Source organism: Anolis carolinensis, chromosome 6 (assembly GCF_035594765.1).
Source record: "Anolis carolinensis isolate JA03-04 chromosome 6, rAnoCar3.1.pri, whole genome shotgun sequence".
Taxonomy (NCBI): Eukaryota; Metazoa; Chordata; class Lepidosauria; order Squamata; family Dactyloidae; genus Anolis; species Anolis carolinensis.
In genome coordinates, this window is record NC_085846.1 from 19,245,490 (window position 1) to 19,263,790 (window position 18,301).

An 18,301-nucleotide genomic window follows, 5' to 3' on the forward strand; every position below is an offset into this window, starting at 1 on the left:
GGCAAAGAGGACGAATACCTTATGAAACTACAGCTTCTATGATTCCACAACATTGAACCATGGCAGTTAAAGTAGTGACACTCTTTCTCTTCACCATTGGGCCCATCAAATCAAAGGAATTAATGTAGGTGTTTAATTACAGGCAGTTCCTAAATTACAAACAAGATAGGTTCTGGGTTGCTGTGAGTTTTCCATGCTGTATGGCCATGTTCCAGAAGCATTCTCTCCTGATGTTTCACCTAAATCTTTGGCAGGCATCCTCAGAGGTTGTGGGGTCTTGTGATGACTCATGGGCCTTGTAGTCCTGCTCATGACATTGTAATGCCTGATGAAGAAGAAAACTTGGGTTTTTTACCTTCCCAGTCAGAACTGGAATCTTCTCAGCCAGATCTTTCCCAGGCAGATCTGGGAACCTTGCACCTGCAAGAAAGTTGTGTCCCAGAAGTATGTCAAACAAACCCTGAGCCTACATCTCCCGTGTTCTCTCGCCATGAGTTTTGTAAACAACAGAGGGGTTTGGAAGCAGCTTCGCGCAGGAGTGCGAGGATAGCAGCTAAGAATGTACCCAATTAAGTCTGCTTTTCGTGAGAATCTTTAAGGAGTCAGACATCTGGTCTCAGAGTTTAGCTTTCGTTTCTGGTTCCCAGAGAACTGCTTCGGCGGGAAAGTTAGACTCTATATAGGTGTTTTACCCGCGTAGTAACTTCGCGGAGTCAATTCGTCAGCCTCCGGAGCGAGTTGTGTCTGGACAGCGCGCTCCGATTCAAGCCTCGTTCCTGCTCAAGCCTTGCCTTGTTTCCAGCCTCCGCTCCTGTTTCCCAGCCTTTGTTTACCTACGGATCTTGCCTTGTTCCCAGGACTAACCCTTGCCTTGTTTCACGGATTTTACCAAGTTATTCCACGGACCTTGTTCTTGTTCCTCGTTACCTTGTTCCACGTTTCAAGCCTTGTTTCAAGTATCAAGTTATTTCCTAGCCTTGCTCAAGTTCATGGACTAAAGGACCTTGTCATCTCCCCTCACTTTGCCTGGCAAAGTGAGTGTTTCGGTTATTGGATTACAACTTTGGACCTTAATATTTCATATTGGACATTGTTTCTTAGGTCTAATTTTGACCTTTCCTGAAAGGTCTGCTTCTGGACTAACTTTTACATTTGCTTTTACTAACTTTATATATTTCCTTAATAAAGATATTAGATAGAATCTGGCCTCTGCGTATGGTTATTGGTGCTCTGTAGCCTGGGTCGTGACAGTTTGACTCCGCCACCCTAAGCACCAATTAACCTCGGCCAGAATGTCTACCGGAACCGTACCTGGGCCGAGCGGCCAGCCGATTACCTACACCATCGACAAGGATGAGGTGGACCGAATCCGTGATAAGCTCAATGCACAGGATGGGGAAATAAAGGGTTTGAAGGAACGCGGAACCCACCAGGATGTGGATAAGGGAACATATGGAAGAGATTTCCTTCTTTGTTACTGAGGTTCCCCATTTCCCTGTGATTTTGGGGATTCCATGGCTGACACTTCACGACCCAAGCATCTCCTGGTCCAACAGAGAACTGCAGTTTGCTTCAAAGTACTGCCAAAATCATTGCCTCGTAGCCAAGGTCTGCCATGCCACAGACACCGAGCCCATTATCACCTTGCCAAAGAAGTACTCCGAGTATTGGGATGTATTCAATGAAAAAGAAGCCGAAAGGTTACCCCCACATAGACCTTATGACTGTGCCATTGACTTGGTGGAGGGGGCCCCGATCCCGCGAGGGCATCTCTACTCCCTGACTGAACCAGAGCAAGAAGCTCTCAGGGAATTCATAGAGACAAACCTTCGCAAGGGATTCATCAGACCCTCTCAATCCCCAGCCGCCTCCCCAGTGATGTTTGTGAAGAAGAAGTCAGGGGAATTACGCTTGGTGGTGGACTACAGAGCATTGAATAATATCACCAAGCGGAACAGCTACCCCCTGCCCTTAATCTCGGATCTACTAGACCGACTTCGAGGAGCCAAGGTTTACACCAAGCTGGATCTTCGGGGAGCTTACAACTTAGTTCGCATCAGAGAAGGGGACGAGTGGAAGACCGCCTTCCAGACTAAATTCGGATTATTCGAGTCCCGAGTTATGAATTATGGATTATGCGGAGCTCCCGCAACGTTCCAGCATTTTGTCAATGACATTTTCCAGGACTATCTAGATAGGTTCTTGATAATCTACCTGGACGATTTTTTGGTGTTTTCTAGATCACAATCAGAACATGAGAACCACGTCAAAATGGTGTTACAACGATTGCGGGATCATGGACTTTATGCCAAGCTGGAAAAATGCGCTTTTGATCTACAAGAGGTAGATTTCCTTGGATACCGTATCTCGCCTCTAGGGCTCTCCATGGATCCAGCCAAGGTTTCCGCAGTATTGGAATGGCGGGCGCCAACTAACAAGAAGGAGGTGCAGCGATTCTTGGGGTTCGCGAACTACTACCGCAAGTTCATTCCAGATTTTGCCCGCTGGTCTGACCCAATCACTAGCTGCATCCGTGGAAAACGGCCCTTCCGCTGGACTGATCAAGCAGAGAAAGGGTTCCAGCAACTAAAGAAATTATTCACATCCCAGCCAATCCTTCAGCATCCAGATCCTGAAACCCTTTTTGTGGTGCAAGCGGACGCCTCTGATGTGGCAATTGGGGCTGTGCTCCTACAACCGGTGGGAGATCACCTTCATCCTTGTGCTTATTATTCTCGTCAACTAACCGCACCAGAGAGGAACTATACCATTTGGGAAAAAGAACTATTAGCCATAAAGGCAGCTTTTGAAACTTGGAGACATTGGCTAGAAGGGGCCAAATTTCCCATTGAAGTCCACACTGATCATCGGAATCTAGAACATCTAAGAACTGCCCGCAAGCTAAATCAAAGGCAGCAACGTTGGGCTTTATTCTTTGAACGTTTCAACTTCCAGATTCATTATGTGACCCCAGCCCAAACCAAGCAAGCAGACGCCCTGTCACGTAAACCGGAATACGCTGCAGGACGCAAGGAGACCTTTGAATCCCAACTACTACAACCCGAGAACTTTGCCACGCTCACAGTGGGGAACACCAAATCCACTCCCATTGATTCAACTCCCCCTAATCCAGGGCCCATCTGTGCTCAAGAAATCAGGGCTAGTCAGCAAGCAGATGCCTGGGCGCAGGACCAACTTCGTCAAGGTCTGCACTTTCCCTTTTCGCTTAAAGATGGACTGATTTGCTATAGAAATCATGTTTATATCCCACCCGGACCGGGCAGGGAAAAAGTACTTCGTCTGTGTCATGACTGCAAACCAGCAGGGCATTTCGGACTATTTAAAACCATGCATTTGATCCTAAGAGATTTCTGGTGGCCCAAGATCCGCAAGGATGTGGAAAAATATGTTAACACCTGCCCAGTATGCCAGCGCTCCAAGATAAGAAGGGAGAAGCCCTCAGGGCTTCTACACCCCCTTCCTACCCCATCTCGCCCATGGGAAATAATTTCTGCGGATTTTATCACTGACTTACCACCTTCCTGTGGATTCACCACGATCCTAGTGGTGGTGGACCTTTTCACCAAGTTAGCCCATTTCATTCCCTGTGAAGGTCTTCCCACGGCCCAAGAGACTGCAGATTTATTCCTCCAACATGTTTTCAGACTACATGGATTGCCCAAGAGTTTGGTCACAGACCGTGGATCCCAATTCACCTCTCGTTTCTGGAAGGCACTACAAAAACTATTGGGCATAGACTCTCGTTTATCTTCAGCTCATCACCCCCAAACGGATGGGCAAACGGAGCGCACCAATGCCACTTTGGAACAGTACCTTCGCTGTTATGTAAACTACCAACAGGACAATTGGGCTTCTCTGTTACCACTGTCGGAATTTGCCTACAACAATGGAGTCCAGGCTTCTACAAAAGAAACGCCGTTCTTTGCAAACTACGGCTTCCATCCACGTTTCTTTCCCCCTGTCATTGAAACTTCAGAAGTTCCCGCAGCAGAAGATTGGCTGCAGGAACTCACAGCGGTGCAACAACTTTTGCTCCAGCAACTGGAACAAGCCAAGGAGGACTATAAACGTCACGCGGACAAACATCGCCAGCCGGGCCCCGAAATCAAGGTAGGAGATCGGGTTTTTCTGTCCACTCGCTTTTTGCCCTCCCACCGCCCTTGCCGGAAGTTAGATGCCCGTTTCATTGGCCCCTATCCAGTGGTGGCGCAATTAAACCCCGTGACTTTCAAACTCCAACTTCCGCGTTCAATGCGCATTCACCCAGTGTTTCACCGCTCCCTGCTCCTTCCGGCGGATGGTGTGCGGCCAGATGTAGACCGGCCGGCCCCCGTCCCTATTTTGGTGGATGGGGAGGACGAGTTCGAGGTTCAGGACATTTTGGATTCTCGCTTTCACCGCCGCCGCCTGCAATATCTCATTGACTGGGTGGGTTTTGGCCCTGAGGAACGCTCTTGGGAAGACGCCTCCACAGTCCATGCTCCTGATCTAACCCGTCGCTTTCATCAAACCTATCCCGCCAAGCCACGACCTCGCGCCTCCGGGAGAGAGTCCCAGTTTGGGAGGGGCCTTGAGGAGGGGGATAGTGTGATGACTCATGGGCCTTGTAGTCCTGCTCATGACATTGTAATGCCTGATGAAGAAGAAAACTTGGGTTTTTTACCTTCCCAGTCAGAACTGGAATCTTCTCAGCCAGATCTTTCCCAGGCAGATCTGGGAACCTTGCACCTGCAAGAAAGTTGTGTCCCAGAAGTATGTCAAACAAACCCTGAGCCTACATCTCCCGTGTTCTCTCGCCATGAGTTTTGTAAACAACAGAGGGGTTTGGAAGCAGCTTCGCGCAGGAGTGCGAGGATAGCAGCTAAGAATGTACCCAATTAAGTCTGCTTTTCGTGAGAATCTTTAAGGAGTCAGACATCTGGTCTCAGAGTTTAGCTTTCGTTTCTGGTTCCCAGAGAACTGCTTCGGCGGGAAAGTTAGACTCTATATAGGTGTTTTACCCGCGTAGTAACTTCGCGGAGTCAATTCGTCAGCCTCCGGAGCGAGTTGTGTCTGGACAGCGCGCTCCGATTCAAGCCTCGTTCCTGCTCAAGCCTTGCCTTGTTTCCAGCCTCCGCTCCTGTTTCCCAGCCTTTGTTTACCTACGGATCTTGCCTTGTTCCCAGGACTAACCCTTGCCTTGTTTCACGGATTTTACCAAGTTATTCCACGGACCTTGTTCTTGTTCCTCGTTACCTTGTTCCACGTTTCAAGCCTTGTTTCAAGTATCAAGTTATTTCCTAGCCTTGCTCAAGTTCATGGACTAAAGGACCTTGTCATCTCCCCTCACTTTGCCTGGCAAAATGAGTGTTTCGGTTATTGGATTACAACTTTGGACCTTAATATTTCATATTGGACATTGTTTCTTAGGTCTAATTTTGACCTTTCCTGAAAGGTCTGCTTCTGGACTAACTTTTACATTTGCTTTTACTAACTTTATATATTTCCTTAATAAAGATATTAGATAGAATCTGGCCTCTGCGTATGGTTATTGGTGCTCTGTAGCCTGGGTCGTGACAGGTCTGTTGGAAACTAGGCAAGTGAGGTTTATATATTTGTGGAATGTCCGGGGGGGGGGGGGGAGAAAGAACTCTCATCTTCTGAAGGCTCGGAGGGAGGGGGCTGATCTAATGTCACTAGGGAAGGAGTTCTGCAGCTGAGGGGCCACCACTGAGAAGGCCGTACTAGTCATGCTTGCAAAGAAAGTGAGACTGATAGCAGGGGCTCCCCAGACTTAATATCTGATATGGTTGATAGAGGAAGATACATTCAAACAGGTAAACTGGGCTGGAAACATTTAGAACTTTATAGGCTAAAGCCAGCACTTTGAATTGTGCTTGGTAGCAGATTGGCAGCTAGTAGAGCTGATGCAATAGGTGAGTTGTGTATTCCCTCATGCTGCTCCAGTGAGGAATCTGGCTGCTGCTCGTTGGACCAATTGAAGCTTCCAAACAGTCTTCAAAGACAACCTCACATAGAATGCATTGCAATAATCTATACGGGATGTAATAAGAGCATGAACCACCATGTCCAAGTCTGACTTCCCAAGGTACAGGTGCAATTGGTGCACAAGTTTTAATTGTACAAAAGCACCCCTAGCCACCTCTGAAACCTGGGGTTCCAGGCTCAGCGATGAGTCCAGAACTCCCAAGTGGCAAACCTGTGTCTTCAGGGAGAGTGTAACCCCGTCCAACACAGGTTGTGACTCTATACCCTGTTCAGCCTTGTGACTAACCAGGAGGACTTCTGTCTTGTCTGGATTCAGTTTCAATTTGTTTGCCCTCATCCAGTCCGGCACAGCTGCCAAGCACTGGTTCAGGACCTGAGCAGCCTCCTTAGTAATAGATGGGAAGGAGTGTTGGACATCATCTACATACAGATGACATCATAAACCAAAACTCCGGATGATCTCTCCCAATGGCTTCATGTCGATGTTAAACAACATGGAGGACAGTACTGAGTCCTCTGGGACCCCACAAGACAATGGCTGTGGAGCCGAGCAGGAGTCCTCCAATAACACCTTCTGGGAATGACTCTCCAGGAAAGACCGGAGCCACAGTACCTTCAAGTCACATTCCTGCAAGGCGTCCCAGACAGATACTGTCATCTACGGTATTGAAGGCCACTGAGAGGTCCAGCAGAACCAACAGGGACATACTCCTATCCAGTTCTCGGTGTAGGCTAAAGCCAGCACTTTGAATTGTGCTTGGTAGCAGATTGGCAGCTAGTGGAGCTGACGCAACAGGTGACCAAAGCTGTTTCAGTTCCTTGTCCTGGCCTAAAGCCAGACTGCTCTGGATCCAGATAATCACTGTCTATCAAGAACCCCTGGAGTTGTGAGCCCACCACACATTCCATGACTTTGCCCAAGTAGAGGAGATTGGAAACTGGCTGAAAGTTTACTAACTGAGTGGGGTCCAGTGATGGTTTCTTCAACAGCAGTTTTATAACAGCTTCTTTTAAACTAGCTGGAATTTTGCCTTCCTGTAAGGAGGCATTAACCACCACCTTCACCCATGCTGCTAAGGTCACTCTGGCCTCCTTTACCAGCCAGGATGGGCAGGGGTCTAGAATGATCTTCTACTTATAGGTCCAATAGCTGAGCATTTGGACTTATGAGTTGAAGATCAGGAACAGAACAGAAGATGACTGGCACTTTGAGCTGTGCCCCCCAAAGAACCTAGAAGCCAATACAAATGAAAAGATAAAAGATATTTAGGGTATAAAATTTGGCTCATAACACTGTGCTCAATGTCTCTACAAAGACAGAGGTCCTTTCAAGGCCTTTTCCCTCCACCAATCCAAAAATGGATTTCACAGAACTTACAGTTACTTCTTCACAAGATCTTCAGAACTGAGTAAGGTGGAAATAAATTGAATCACCGCGGTACTTCTTTCATCTTCCTCCTTTATATTTGATTGCCTATGGTGATGTTTTGCACCGGTAACTCCAGGTAATGACATCACCTGCATTGTGATTGGTCCAATTTCAGTGCTTCACTATTTCTTTGAAACTATCCAAGAACCAATAAAAACAGATATAATGACCTTAAGATTGTTGAAGTTCAGGAACATTAATATTTGGATAGTAAACCAAGCAATGCTAGCAACTATTTTTTGGTTTCAACCAAACGCTCCAAAGTGTATCCTTTGGACCTCGTTTGCTGGCCTGCAGCAATACCTTTCACCTCCAGCAAGGTTCCTCTTTTGTATTATCATAGAAAGCAAGGAGATCAGTCAAAGCTCTGCCTGGTTTTCTGGGTGGAAATGTTTCCTTCTCATTTAATATTCAAACTTTTTCCGTGTAGGACTCAGAATCTAGGCAGGATAATAGATTTCTAATCTTATTTAGTTTAGATGGTATCAGGAGGTATGCCGCTTACACTGTAGGAATAATGCAGTTTGATACTACTTTAATTGTCACAGTTTCATGGTATGGAATTCTGGTAGTTATAGTTTGACGAAGCACCAGAACTCTTTGGCAGACCTCATAGAACAAACATACCTATGATTCTATAGCAGTGATGATGGCTATTCAAGTGGTGTCATCGATGTGTGTAAATACACCACTAGAATAAATAGCGTTTTCACAAATAAATCTGACATGTTTATTGTGCAAATGATTGATTTTTTTTTTTACTAGGAAGGAAAAGAATGGAATATTTCTTTCCAAACAGAAAAATGATTTATGGAGCAGTCGTGTGACACACAGGATTGCTTGGTGTCAAAGGTGAAAATAAGGGACACTGGGAATGGAGGGCCCTGCCTCCCCACCCGACACATATCTCATAATAAAAGTAACAAGTATATAAATTACAATCATTAAAAAGAATATACTGAATTAGGTACTGCCACATAAAGCAACTTACTCTATATGGCTTACAAAGCATTCTGAAATGAATTTGCAAGAAGATTTTTTAAAAGTAATTCTCCAAAGGTTGTACATCACAACAGATTGTCAGATTAGACATCTAAGCATTGGGCTTCTGCATATTCCCTCTTCTGTCTCTCAAGGTTGTTGTAGTAATCACCATCTGAGACCAGAGAGGAAGCTTAAGAAGTGTGACCTACAGTTAAAGTAGATAAGTAAATTTTAGACAATACTTGTTTCCTCCAACTGTTTTGATTTCGTAGGAATAGTTTTGGTTAATCTTCTGCCATTCCACTTTTCCAGCTGCTTTGAACATTTCCTGGTTTCTCTCTCATCTTTTTTACTTTTTATGTTTAGTTGCCTTTAGTTGTTTCCAACTCAATTCAAAGTGCAGAAGGAATTAATAGGAGGGGTGCAGTCCTGCTCTTCCTAGTAGGCTCGGGCAAAAGCAAACTGCTGCAGGCTCTTCTAGTTTGTGTGCCCTTTCTCATCACTACATTTTGTCATCTTGACTACACTCTGATGTTGCTTGGCCACATGTATCCCAGATTTCAACTGTGAAATGTTGGAGGGGAAGTTAGTTTCTTCATTGGGCTGCCCGAGGACCTTCATTGTCCACTAAATTACCACAGATATGTACCATGGACGCCAATATTAAAAGACAAGGGAGTTAACTATGGATGGGAGTTTTTTAAAAGTGAAATACTCAAGGCCAACAAAGAAAAAAAATATGACAAGTGCAAAAAAGCCAGAATGGATGTCCAAAGAACTTTTAACCGGGCTAAGATTCAAAAGAGACATGCACAAGAAGTGGAAAAGGGGAGAAATCACCAAAGAAGAATTCAAACGTATAGCCAACTCCTGTAGGGAAAAGGTTCGCAAGGCTAAAGCGCAAAATGAGCTCAGGCTTGCCAGGGACTTTAAAAACAACAAAAAAGGCTTTTTTGCTTACGTTGGTAGAAAAAGGAAGAAAAGGAGGCGATAGGGCCTCTGCAAGGAGAAGATGGGGCGATGGCGACAGGGGACAGGGAAAAGGCAGAACTGCTCAATGCCATCTTTGCCTCAGTCTTCTCACAAAAAGAAAGCCATCTTCAACCTCAGCAACATGAAATGGATGAAGGATTTGGGGAAATCCAACCCCAAATAGGGAAACAAGTTGTCCAGGAACACCTGGCCACTCTAAATGAATTCAAGTCGCCAGGGCCAGATCAACTACATCCAAGAGTACTGAAGGAACTAGCGGAAGTTATTTCAGAACCACTGGCAATCATATTTGAGAGTTCTTGGAGAATGGGAGAAGTCCCAGAAGATTGGAGGAGGGCAAATGTGATCCCTATCTTCAAGAAGGGAAAAAAGAACAACCCAAATAATTACCGTCCGATCTAGATGCTATACCCCTATTGATGCAGGCCAAAATCCCATTGGCTTTCTTAGCAGCTGCATCACATTGCTGGTTCATGTTTAACTTGTTGCCCACAAGGACTCCAAGATCTTTTTCACATGTACTGCTGTCTAGCCAGGCGTCCCCCATTCTGTATCTTTGCATTTCATTTTTTCTGCCGAAATGAAGTATCTTGCATTTATCCCTGTTGAACTTCATGAAGCTGAGAGAATGTGATTCACCTAAGTTCACAATGTGGATTCCCATGACCAAGCAGGTTTTGAACCTGGATCTGCTAGATTCATAATCTAAGTCTCCAACGACTATACCACACTGGCTCAAAGTGTTTAATCTTGGTGATGTATCTGATATATGATGTATTCTTGATAAGTTACAGACAAACCAATCTCCTTGTATTTGAAGGATCACACTTAAAAAAAATGACACCAGAGAAGAAATTAATTTGTTGTTTGTCATATTATTAATATTTATTGACAGGGACAGAAATTAAACATTGCAAGGGGATATTGTAACAATTTTTCATATTTTGATTGCGGAGACTAAAACATCACAGTCCCCCCCCTTGCCCTTATGCCAAGATTCTTCATCCACCCACAACCATCCACAGCTTGAAAACATTTTTCATCCTAAAAGCACAGATAGATTTTACCATTTTGTATGAGATATGAGCATTCACAGATTTAGGAATATGCAGGGTGTCCTATAACAAAACCTCAGTGGTTATCAAGGACACACTGTGATTAAGTGTGATGTGAAAAAACAGTATTATTGTTCATCACTAAACTCCAGAGTTTGATGTAAAAATCTCAGGATTTTCTCCAAGTCACAGGTCTCAAAGTTTTGGGGGAGGGAGTTGAAAAAGGTGATCCAAATGCATCACAGTTCATCTGAATAAAGTGCACAGGAAAGTTTCTGATCTATATACTCAAGCTTTATCCATAAATGAGGGCTATCCTTAGGGGATCTTCTATCAGATTTTATGTAATCTTATTTCATTTTTCTCCTTTTCTGTCCCAAGACAGATTTCATGAAACAATCAATGTAAGTTGTTGAAGGCTTTCATGGCCAGAATCACTGGGTTGCTGTGAGGTTTTCGGGCTGTATGGTCACGTTCCAGTAGCATTCTCCATTGACGTTTCACCTGCACCTGTGGCAAGCTTCCTCAGAGGATTGCTTAGAAATTTGTTGGAACTGAGGCAAATGGGGTGTATATCTATGGAATGTCCAGGGTGGGAGAAACATACAGACCAAAAAACTCACAGCAACCCAACCATTGTAAGTTTTTTTCCCCATTTAATCTTACATTCTATTTGGTATAGATACTGAATACTCCCATAATTATTTGTGAAAAATTTGGCCATAATGAAACTGGGACACTCTTGAATCTTCCCTGAAGCATGATATTCCATTTAATGAGTAGTGAGGCAGAGGTTGGAGAGCTCAAGGGTCTCACAAGAGGGTTAAGAGAAGAAGAAACATGAGAATTGCCAGAAGGGGTGCATTTTGTGACCCACTATTTGAATCACTACTACTCTCCAAACCAGCACTATTTGAATCGCTACCTGCCAAATCAGCACTATTTGGATCACTACCTGGTGAAACAGCACTACTTGGATCACCACCCGCTGAACCAGCACTATTTGGATTGCTACCCACTGAATCAGCACCATTTGGATCACTACTGGGCAAAACAGCACTATTTGGATTGGTACCCACTGAATCAGCACCATTTGGATCACTACTGGACGAAACAGCACTATTTGGATCACTACTGGGCAAAACAACAGTATTTGGATCACTACCCGCCGAAACAGCACTATTTGGATCGGTACCCACTGAACCAGCACTATTTGGGTCACTACCTGGTGAAACAACAGTATTTGGATTGCTACCTCGTGAAACAGTACTATTTAGATAGCTAACCACCAAAGCAGCACTATTTGGATCTCTACCCTCCAAACCAGCACTGATCCACTTGGCATAGTAAGGCACTGATGCGTAGACACTGGGGTAGTTGCGCTGGGCACAGCCTACACTCCAACTCACAATTCCAGCCTGGAACCAGCTTCCTTGTACGTTGCAAACCAAAGGTCCTCCAGAGTCACCCTGTGGAGGGAAATAAGGGTTGGTAAGACATGTCAGGTGCAAAGACTCTGAAGATCACATTTGAAGTGCTGAGTAGGACTTAATTCATCAGCCACATCCTCAACACAAGCAATGGCATCCATTGGAGTAGGTGAAGTGTGACCACATAGGCCCTCAGATCCATTTTTTTTTGTGCGGCTAGGGGTCATTTTCCCCCAAATGGGAGATATTTTCTCTATGTTTTACCCTTTTTGGGGCCATTAAAAACCTTTGAGACATCTTTTTTAAGAATAGGAAGTGAACAAGAAGTAACTAAAAGTCACTTTCTGTTGCACTCTTCCTGAAATTCATTGGCAGTCTCTCCTATTCAAGCACAAACCAGGGTCAACTTTGCTTAGCTACTGAGACCAGACATGATTTTGTGCTCATAAGGTATTCAGGCACTTTGTACTAGACAGGTTCCAGAAATAGTTCACTCATTTTGCTTTCACTCTCCCCTATGATACAGTTGAAAGAAGCCCTGAAAGTTTTCCATGTGAAAACTTGGTCTTTAAGCTGAAAAAGTGTTTCACATCCTTGAGTTACGTTATCATGATATCTTTCCCTGGGATTTAATAGAACCACAGAAATCTTAGGAGCCTACAGTTCAGACAACCAGAAAGATAACTGTATATACTAATGTATAAGTCTAGAAAGTTTATTCCAAAACCTGGACTGACTCATCTACAAGTCAGGGTAAATATTGTACCTTAACCCTAATCACAAATGGAATCAGCTTCTTCTCTGAGTAGAACAGTGAAAGGCAAGAACTAAGCCAATTCTGGGAGTACTGAAAAGAAGCACTGACCCCCTCTTCCGTGGTACTACTGTTGGCTTTTTGGATGTCCGGGCTGGAAAATGGCAGAGAAAACCAGGGGTAGCTAGACCCCCTGGGTGGCACTGAGACTTTCCCTTTTCTGTAGAATTATCCTCAACTTATCCATGGATCATATCAAAATCTATAATTTTGTCCCTCAAACCTACCCTTGACTAATGCACGAGGTCAACTTATTCATGAGTATACATGGTACAAAAGAAAAATCCTATGTGTCTCTCAAACATTTCTTGGCTATCCTGTATATATGGCATGCATAATAATTCCACATGTAAGCATTTCAGCAGTTTTTTCTCCTCCTCTGTGTTCTTTCAATAGAGAAAATATATTGCTGAAAGGGACTCCTCTGTGATGGCACCCCAGTTATTGAAGTTCTTTCTCCCAGAGATTCAAATGGTGGCCATCTTAAGCTCATTTTTGTACTAAGAGTAAACGTCTCATGGTTGCATTACACCATGTAACACAGTTTTTGTTCCTGGATTATAAATGTATTGGTTCTATCATAAAAACATGGAAAAAGTTTATGAAACTATAAAAATGTTTTTGTGGGATATCCTGCAGTACATTTTGCTATAGTTTTTCAAACAATATCTCATAGGACCTCATCACACTTACCAATCACATGACATCCCTGAATTGCTGGTGGAGGCTCTATCCCCAACCAGTGTGGAAGCATCCTAGGATGCATCCAATGGAGCCAGCACACTTCTGCCCTGGTTGGGCATTGCTGCACCGGAGTGGTGCGTGGGATGATGGAGTTGTCCCACACACCTGCTGGTTCATCTTCCTGGTGAAAAAGCATGGTGTGTGTATGTGTGTTTGTGTATGTGATAAGATCCTTAGAGTCTCAACTAATCCAACAAAATTTGTGGCAGCACAAAAATGAAGTTTCTGGAGTATAGTCACAACAACTTTCAAAGAAAGTACTGCAGAATTAAACAGGGAATAACACTTTCGAAGCAGAAACAGATTTTTTTTTAAATTTTGTTATACAGTGGTTTGCTTTTCACAGACTCACTGTTTTGTGGCTTTTTAATAAACACTAAAATAATAGTATAAATCATAAAATAATATTATAAATCCATCTTTCTACTTCTTTCCTAAGGAGAAGCCGAAGGAAGGAAAGAAGGAAGGAAGGAAGGAAGGAAGGAAGGAAGGAAGGAAGGAAGGAAGGAAGGAAGGAAGGAAGGAAGGAGAAGCTGAAGAGAGAGAAAAGGAGGCTGAAGCAGCTTTGTTTTCACATCAAAAGGCAGTGGCAGACAGAGATTGTGAGATTGTAAACGACACAAATATAGCGTCCCTACTTTGCGGATTTTTACTTTTCGCAGGTGGTCCTGAAACATAACTCCCGAGATAAGTGAGGGAACACTGTATAGTGCTATTTAACACTTGTTATAACCAGTTTATAACCTGTTATTAATTGCTTAATGATTAACTATATATTTAATCTTTTTGAGAGATTGCTATTATTGTAGGTTCCCTGGTATCTTTTGGATATAGGGCAGGATATCCTATTACAGGCAATGGCTCAATGAAGAAGAGGTGACAGCAGGAGCTCACCCCACGTCCCAGATTTGAACTGCCAAACTTTCGGTCAGCAAGTTCAGCAGCTCAGCAGTTTAATCTGCTGCGCCACCAGGGGGCTGTTGTAGATGGAGCTTCTTACCTGGCAGGGACCCTTCCCACCAATTTGATAACCAGCACAGAGCATATCAGCCTTCATGGGATTCCAGGTCAGGCCTTGGATTGGAACCATGTTATAATAAATGTTGCAGATTTCCCATGTAATGAGAGGCAGCTTCACTTCCTGGAGGGTCTTTGGTTTCTCTAATGGCACTGGAGGAGAGAAGCAAAGAAGCATGATGATAGGAGACTTTTGATACATAGAGAGAGGACATCCATATTATTAGTAAGAAAGCAATCTGTAGAAAAACACTTCACATATGATGGGCATTTGCACAGCATTCCTTGCCCATCGCCACAGCTTGTTGCCATAACCAATGGAACCAGTGGCATCATTATAGGGATGCATAGGACAACACATGGTTACACCATCAAAATGGGTGAACTCCAACCTTAATGAGGCTACTGAGCTGATCCATGTTACAGACGTGTAGAACAAGCAGGATGGTAGAGAGCAGAAATGGGAGAAGCGGGGACAAGATAGGTGGGTGGACCAAGATAGGCTGGATGGCCATCTGTCGGGGATGCTTTGAATGTGATTTTCTTGCTTCTTGGCAGGAGTTGGACTGGATGGCCCATGAAGTCTCTATGATTCTCTGATTCTATGACTAGGAAGATGGCTGTAACCAGAGCTCTCCAACCTCACTCTTGTCCCCACTCTCATCTGCCACTGTGTGCTACCTTCCTGCTCCCCACACAAATTTCCTTTACTTGTTTCATGCAGCCAGAGAGTTGAGAACCAGATGCAGCAAAAGTGAGGAGATAGACCTCCCTTTCTGGACAAAGTGATGACAACTGGGATGAAGTTATTTTGGCAAAGTGCATTGCCTGAATTCCTGATGAGCAAAAGAAGAGAATGCTGCTGCTGTATCCCTCTCTTAAATCAGGGATGGTGCCCACTGCCGACACTACTTCACATGTGCAGCACTTTACAGACTGGCCACTTCATCACATTGAAGCAGGGAAGTGTTTGGTAGAATATGTTTGTAGTAGTGCTCAGTCATACTCTGTTTTGAAATGAAATGGATGATATTCCTTCCTTCATCCCATTGTTAAATCTATCCATGTTACCCAGTTGTACTGTCTTCAGTTCATTTGCCACCTCACAGTAGAGATTTGGCCCTGCCCACCCACTGTCACTACCTCAACAAAATCAGCAGAGGCTGAGTAGGCATGGCAAAGAACATTTCTTACCTTTAAATTGTGTATTTCCCCATCCTGTCACCCAGCAATTGGTGTTTACATAGAATTCTGCAGATGACTCTGGCAGACAAATAGGGTGGATGTTGTTGGTGAAATCCACAGGGAATGAGAGTTGAAGTAAAGCAATATCCCCGCTGGAGGCAACGGGACCATTGTAGTCATAATGGAGGATGATCCTTTTCACACGTCTGACTACCACATCAGGTGAGAGATTTAAGAGTTGATTGGCTCCAAATATCAAGAGATATTCATCAGGGTTTGTGGCACTATGAATATAAGAGATATATACAGCAAGAACTTGCAGTGCTAAGTTTGAGGTTTTTTTGAGATCTATACGATTTCACCTGTTGTGATGCTGACGGCCAAAATACTTGGGATACCAGAAAACTATGACCAGATAAAGTCAAATAATCTTATCACCCAACTGCAATAGGCTAGGAGTGGGAATCTAGTGGTTGTTGAGATGTGGCACTCCCATTAGCTGTGATGGCTTGTACATAAATTGTGGTCATTAATGGGAAATAATTGGAAGGTACACAAAACAATATGAATGAAAGACCTTCAAGACATGTTGCTTATAGCAACCCATTTCAGCTCTTGCAGACTCGGGGCTATGGCTGTCTTGATGGAGTCCACCAAGTTCAGGCTTGATTTAGCCCAAACCTCTATAAACCATGCCATCATGTTATAAAAAAGCGTAGTATAGTATAGAAGACTTTTTTGAGTTTTTATTGCAGAAACAAATAAACTGCTATAAAGTGTACTTTCTAGAGAGCACAATAAAAAATCCCCACTAGTTACCAATTTTGTATTCTTATCACTGTATTGCAAAGCTCAGATGTTTTGTTGCCTGAGGTGAAGTACCAGATGGCAACCCTCTCATATTTAAGCATAAAATTGGACTAGCCACTGGATCTTACATAAATGCTGGGGAAAAAGTAAGTTTCTTCGCTGTATATAAGGCAACTGTTTTGGGTGGCCTCGAGACAGAATGACTATGCAGGTCTTTCTTGTAACATAGGGGCATTTCCAATGATTCAAGAGGGAATGGTTTGGTGATGATGTTGTGATTACCTCCCATCCTTTTCAAATTACTAGGTTGCTATGAGTTTTTTGGGCTGTATGGACATGTTCCAGTAGCATTATTTCCTGATGTTTCATCTGTATCTTTAGCAAGCACCCTCAGAGGTTTGTTCAGGTCTGTTGGAAATGAGGAAAGTGGAGTGTATCTATCTATCTATCTATCTATCTATCTATCTATCTATCTATCTATCTATCTATCTATCTATCTATCTATCTGTGGACGGTCCATCTGTGAAAGAACCCAAGTGTAAATGTTGCAATTGGCAGGCTTGATTAGCATGGAGTAGCCTTGCAGCTACCAAGTCAATCAGTGTTGTTTCCTGGAGGCATTCTTTGTTTGGGAGGTGTTAACTGACATTAATTGTTCGCTGTTTGGAATTCCCTCCACTTGCCTCCACTGGGATACAATCCACTTGCTTCATTTCCAACAGACCTCTGAACAAACTCCAGAGGATGCTTGCCACACATGCAAGTGAAACGTCAGGAAAGAATGCTACTGGAACATGGCCATACAGCCCAAAAAACTTGGACTATGACTCTGGGGAGCAGGGCTCACCACTCTGTAAAAACCCTCTTGGGTGAGGGTTTTAGAAGAAGGCAATAGTAAACCACCTTCCAAAAAATCTGGTGAAGAATTTCTCTTTAGGTTTGTCATAAGTCAGAAATGACCTTCACTCCCTTCACTCATCTGTCATCAGATTCTTCTCTCCTGTAAATTCTTGCATTGCTCAGTCTGGCAGAACTTTAATGACATCTCTCAAATGAATCTGGAGCAAATCTTTATAAATGGCTAGATGATAGCATTGCCCAAATACCTACTTATAGAAGCAGTGAGCTGCTGACAACACCCACTCCTTATCTATGAGAGATCCTCCACATATAAAATAGTAAGAACGCAAAACGGCGACTTGCCAAGGCCATGCCCCGTTTGTGGCATCATCACCCCCAACAATCCGTCCCGAAATCACTGGTTGTCCACAAACTGTAGAGGAAGAAGAAACAGGACAGTTGCCTACTCTCAAATATTTCACAGAAGAAAACAGAAGAGTTCAAACTTTTTTTTCACTTTGAGCTCAGTTCTCACCAATTGAGAACAAAAGAGAAAAGAGGTGGAGGAGGCAAAAATTGAGCGTTTAAAAGCCTAGCTGAAAAAGTGGGATGATAAAGGATTCAGCAAGACAATACTTATTGTACAATGTATATAGCATTCCTTCTTTTTCACCAATCTGTTCTCTTCATACTATTCAATAAGAACAAGAACCCATACATACCACCAACCTAGAAGACAACTGAATTATAAAGAACACTGACTTACAATTCAACTGATTTAAATTACAAACCAATTTAAACAGCTAAGCTGACCAATGATTTTTCTTGTGTTTCATCAGGCACACAGAAGGCAATGAGATAGCTATGATCAGAGAACACCTAAATAATTCTGGAAGTAACAAACAACGAATAGGCATTTCATTTTCATCACCGCTCCTCCCTGTTATATAGTACAATAAGCCCTCCATGTTCGTGGGGGTTAGAGGTGCAG

The 18,301-nt window shown here is 43.6% G+C and overlaps 1 protein-coding gene across 1 annotated transcript; it reads right to left on the reverse strand.

The window, feature by feature from the left end:
- Window positions 1-9,080: 9,080 nt before the first annotated feature.
- On the reverse strand, window positions 9,081-17,810 carry LOC107983272 (serine protease 27-like; the record flags this gene model as incomplete). Its single annotated transcript, XM_016996166.2, has 4 exons — window positions 9,081-11,939; window positions 14,459-14,628; window positions 15,670-15,944; window positions 17,581-17,810. Coding segments are annotated over 4 exons (1,332 nt in total), but the record flags the coding sequence as incomplete, so codon positions are not given.
- Between the last annotated feature and the right edge of the window lie 491 nt (window positions 17,811-18,301).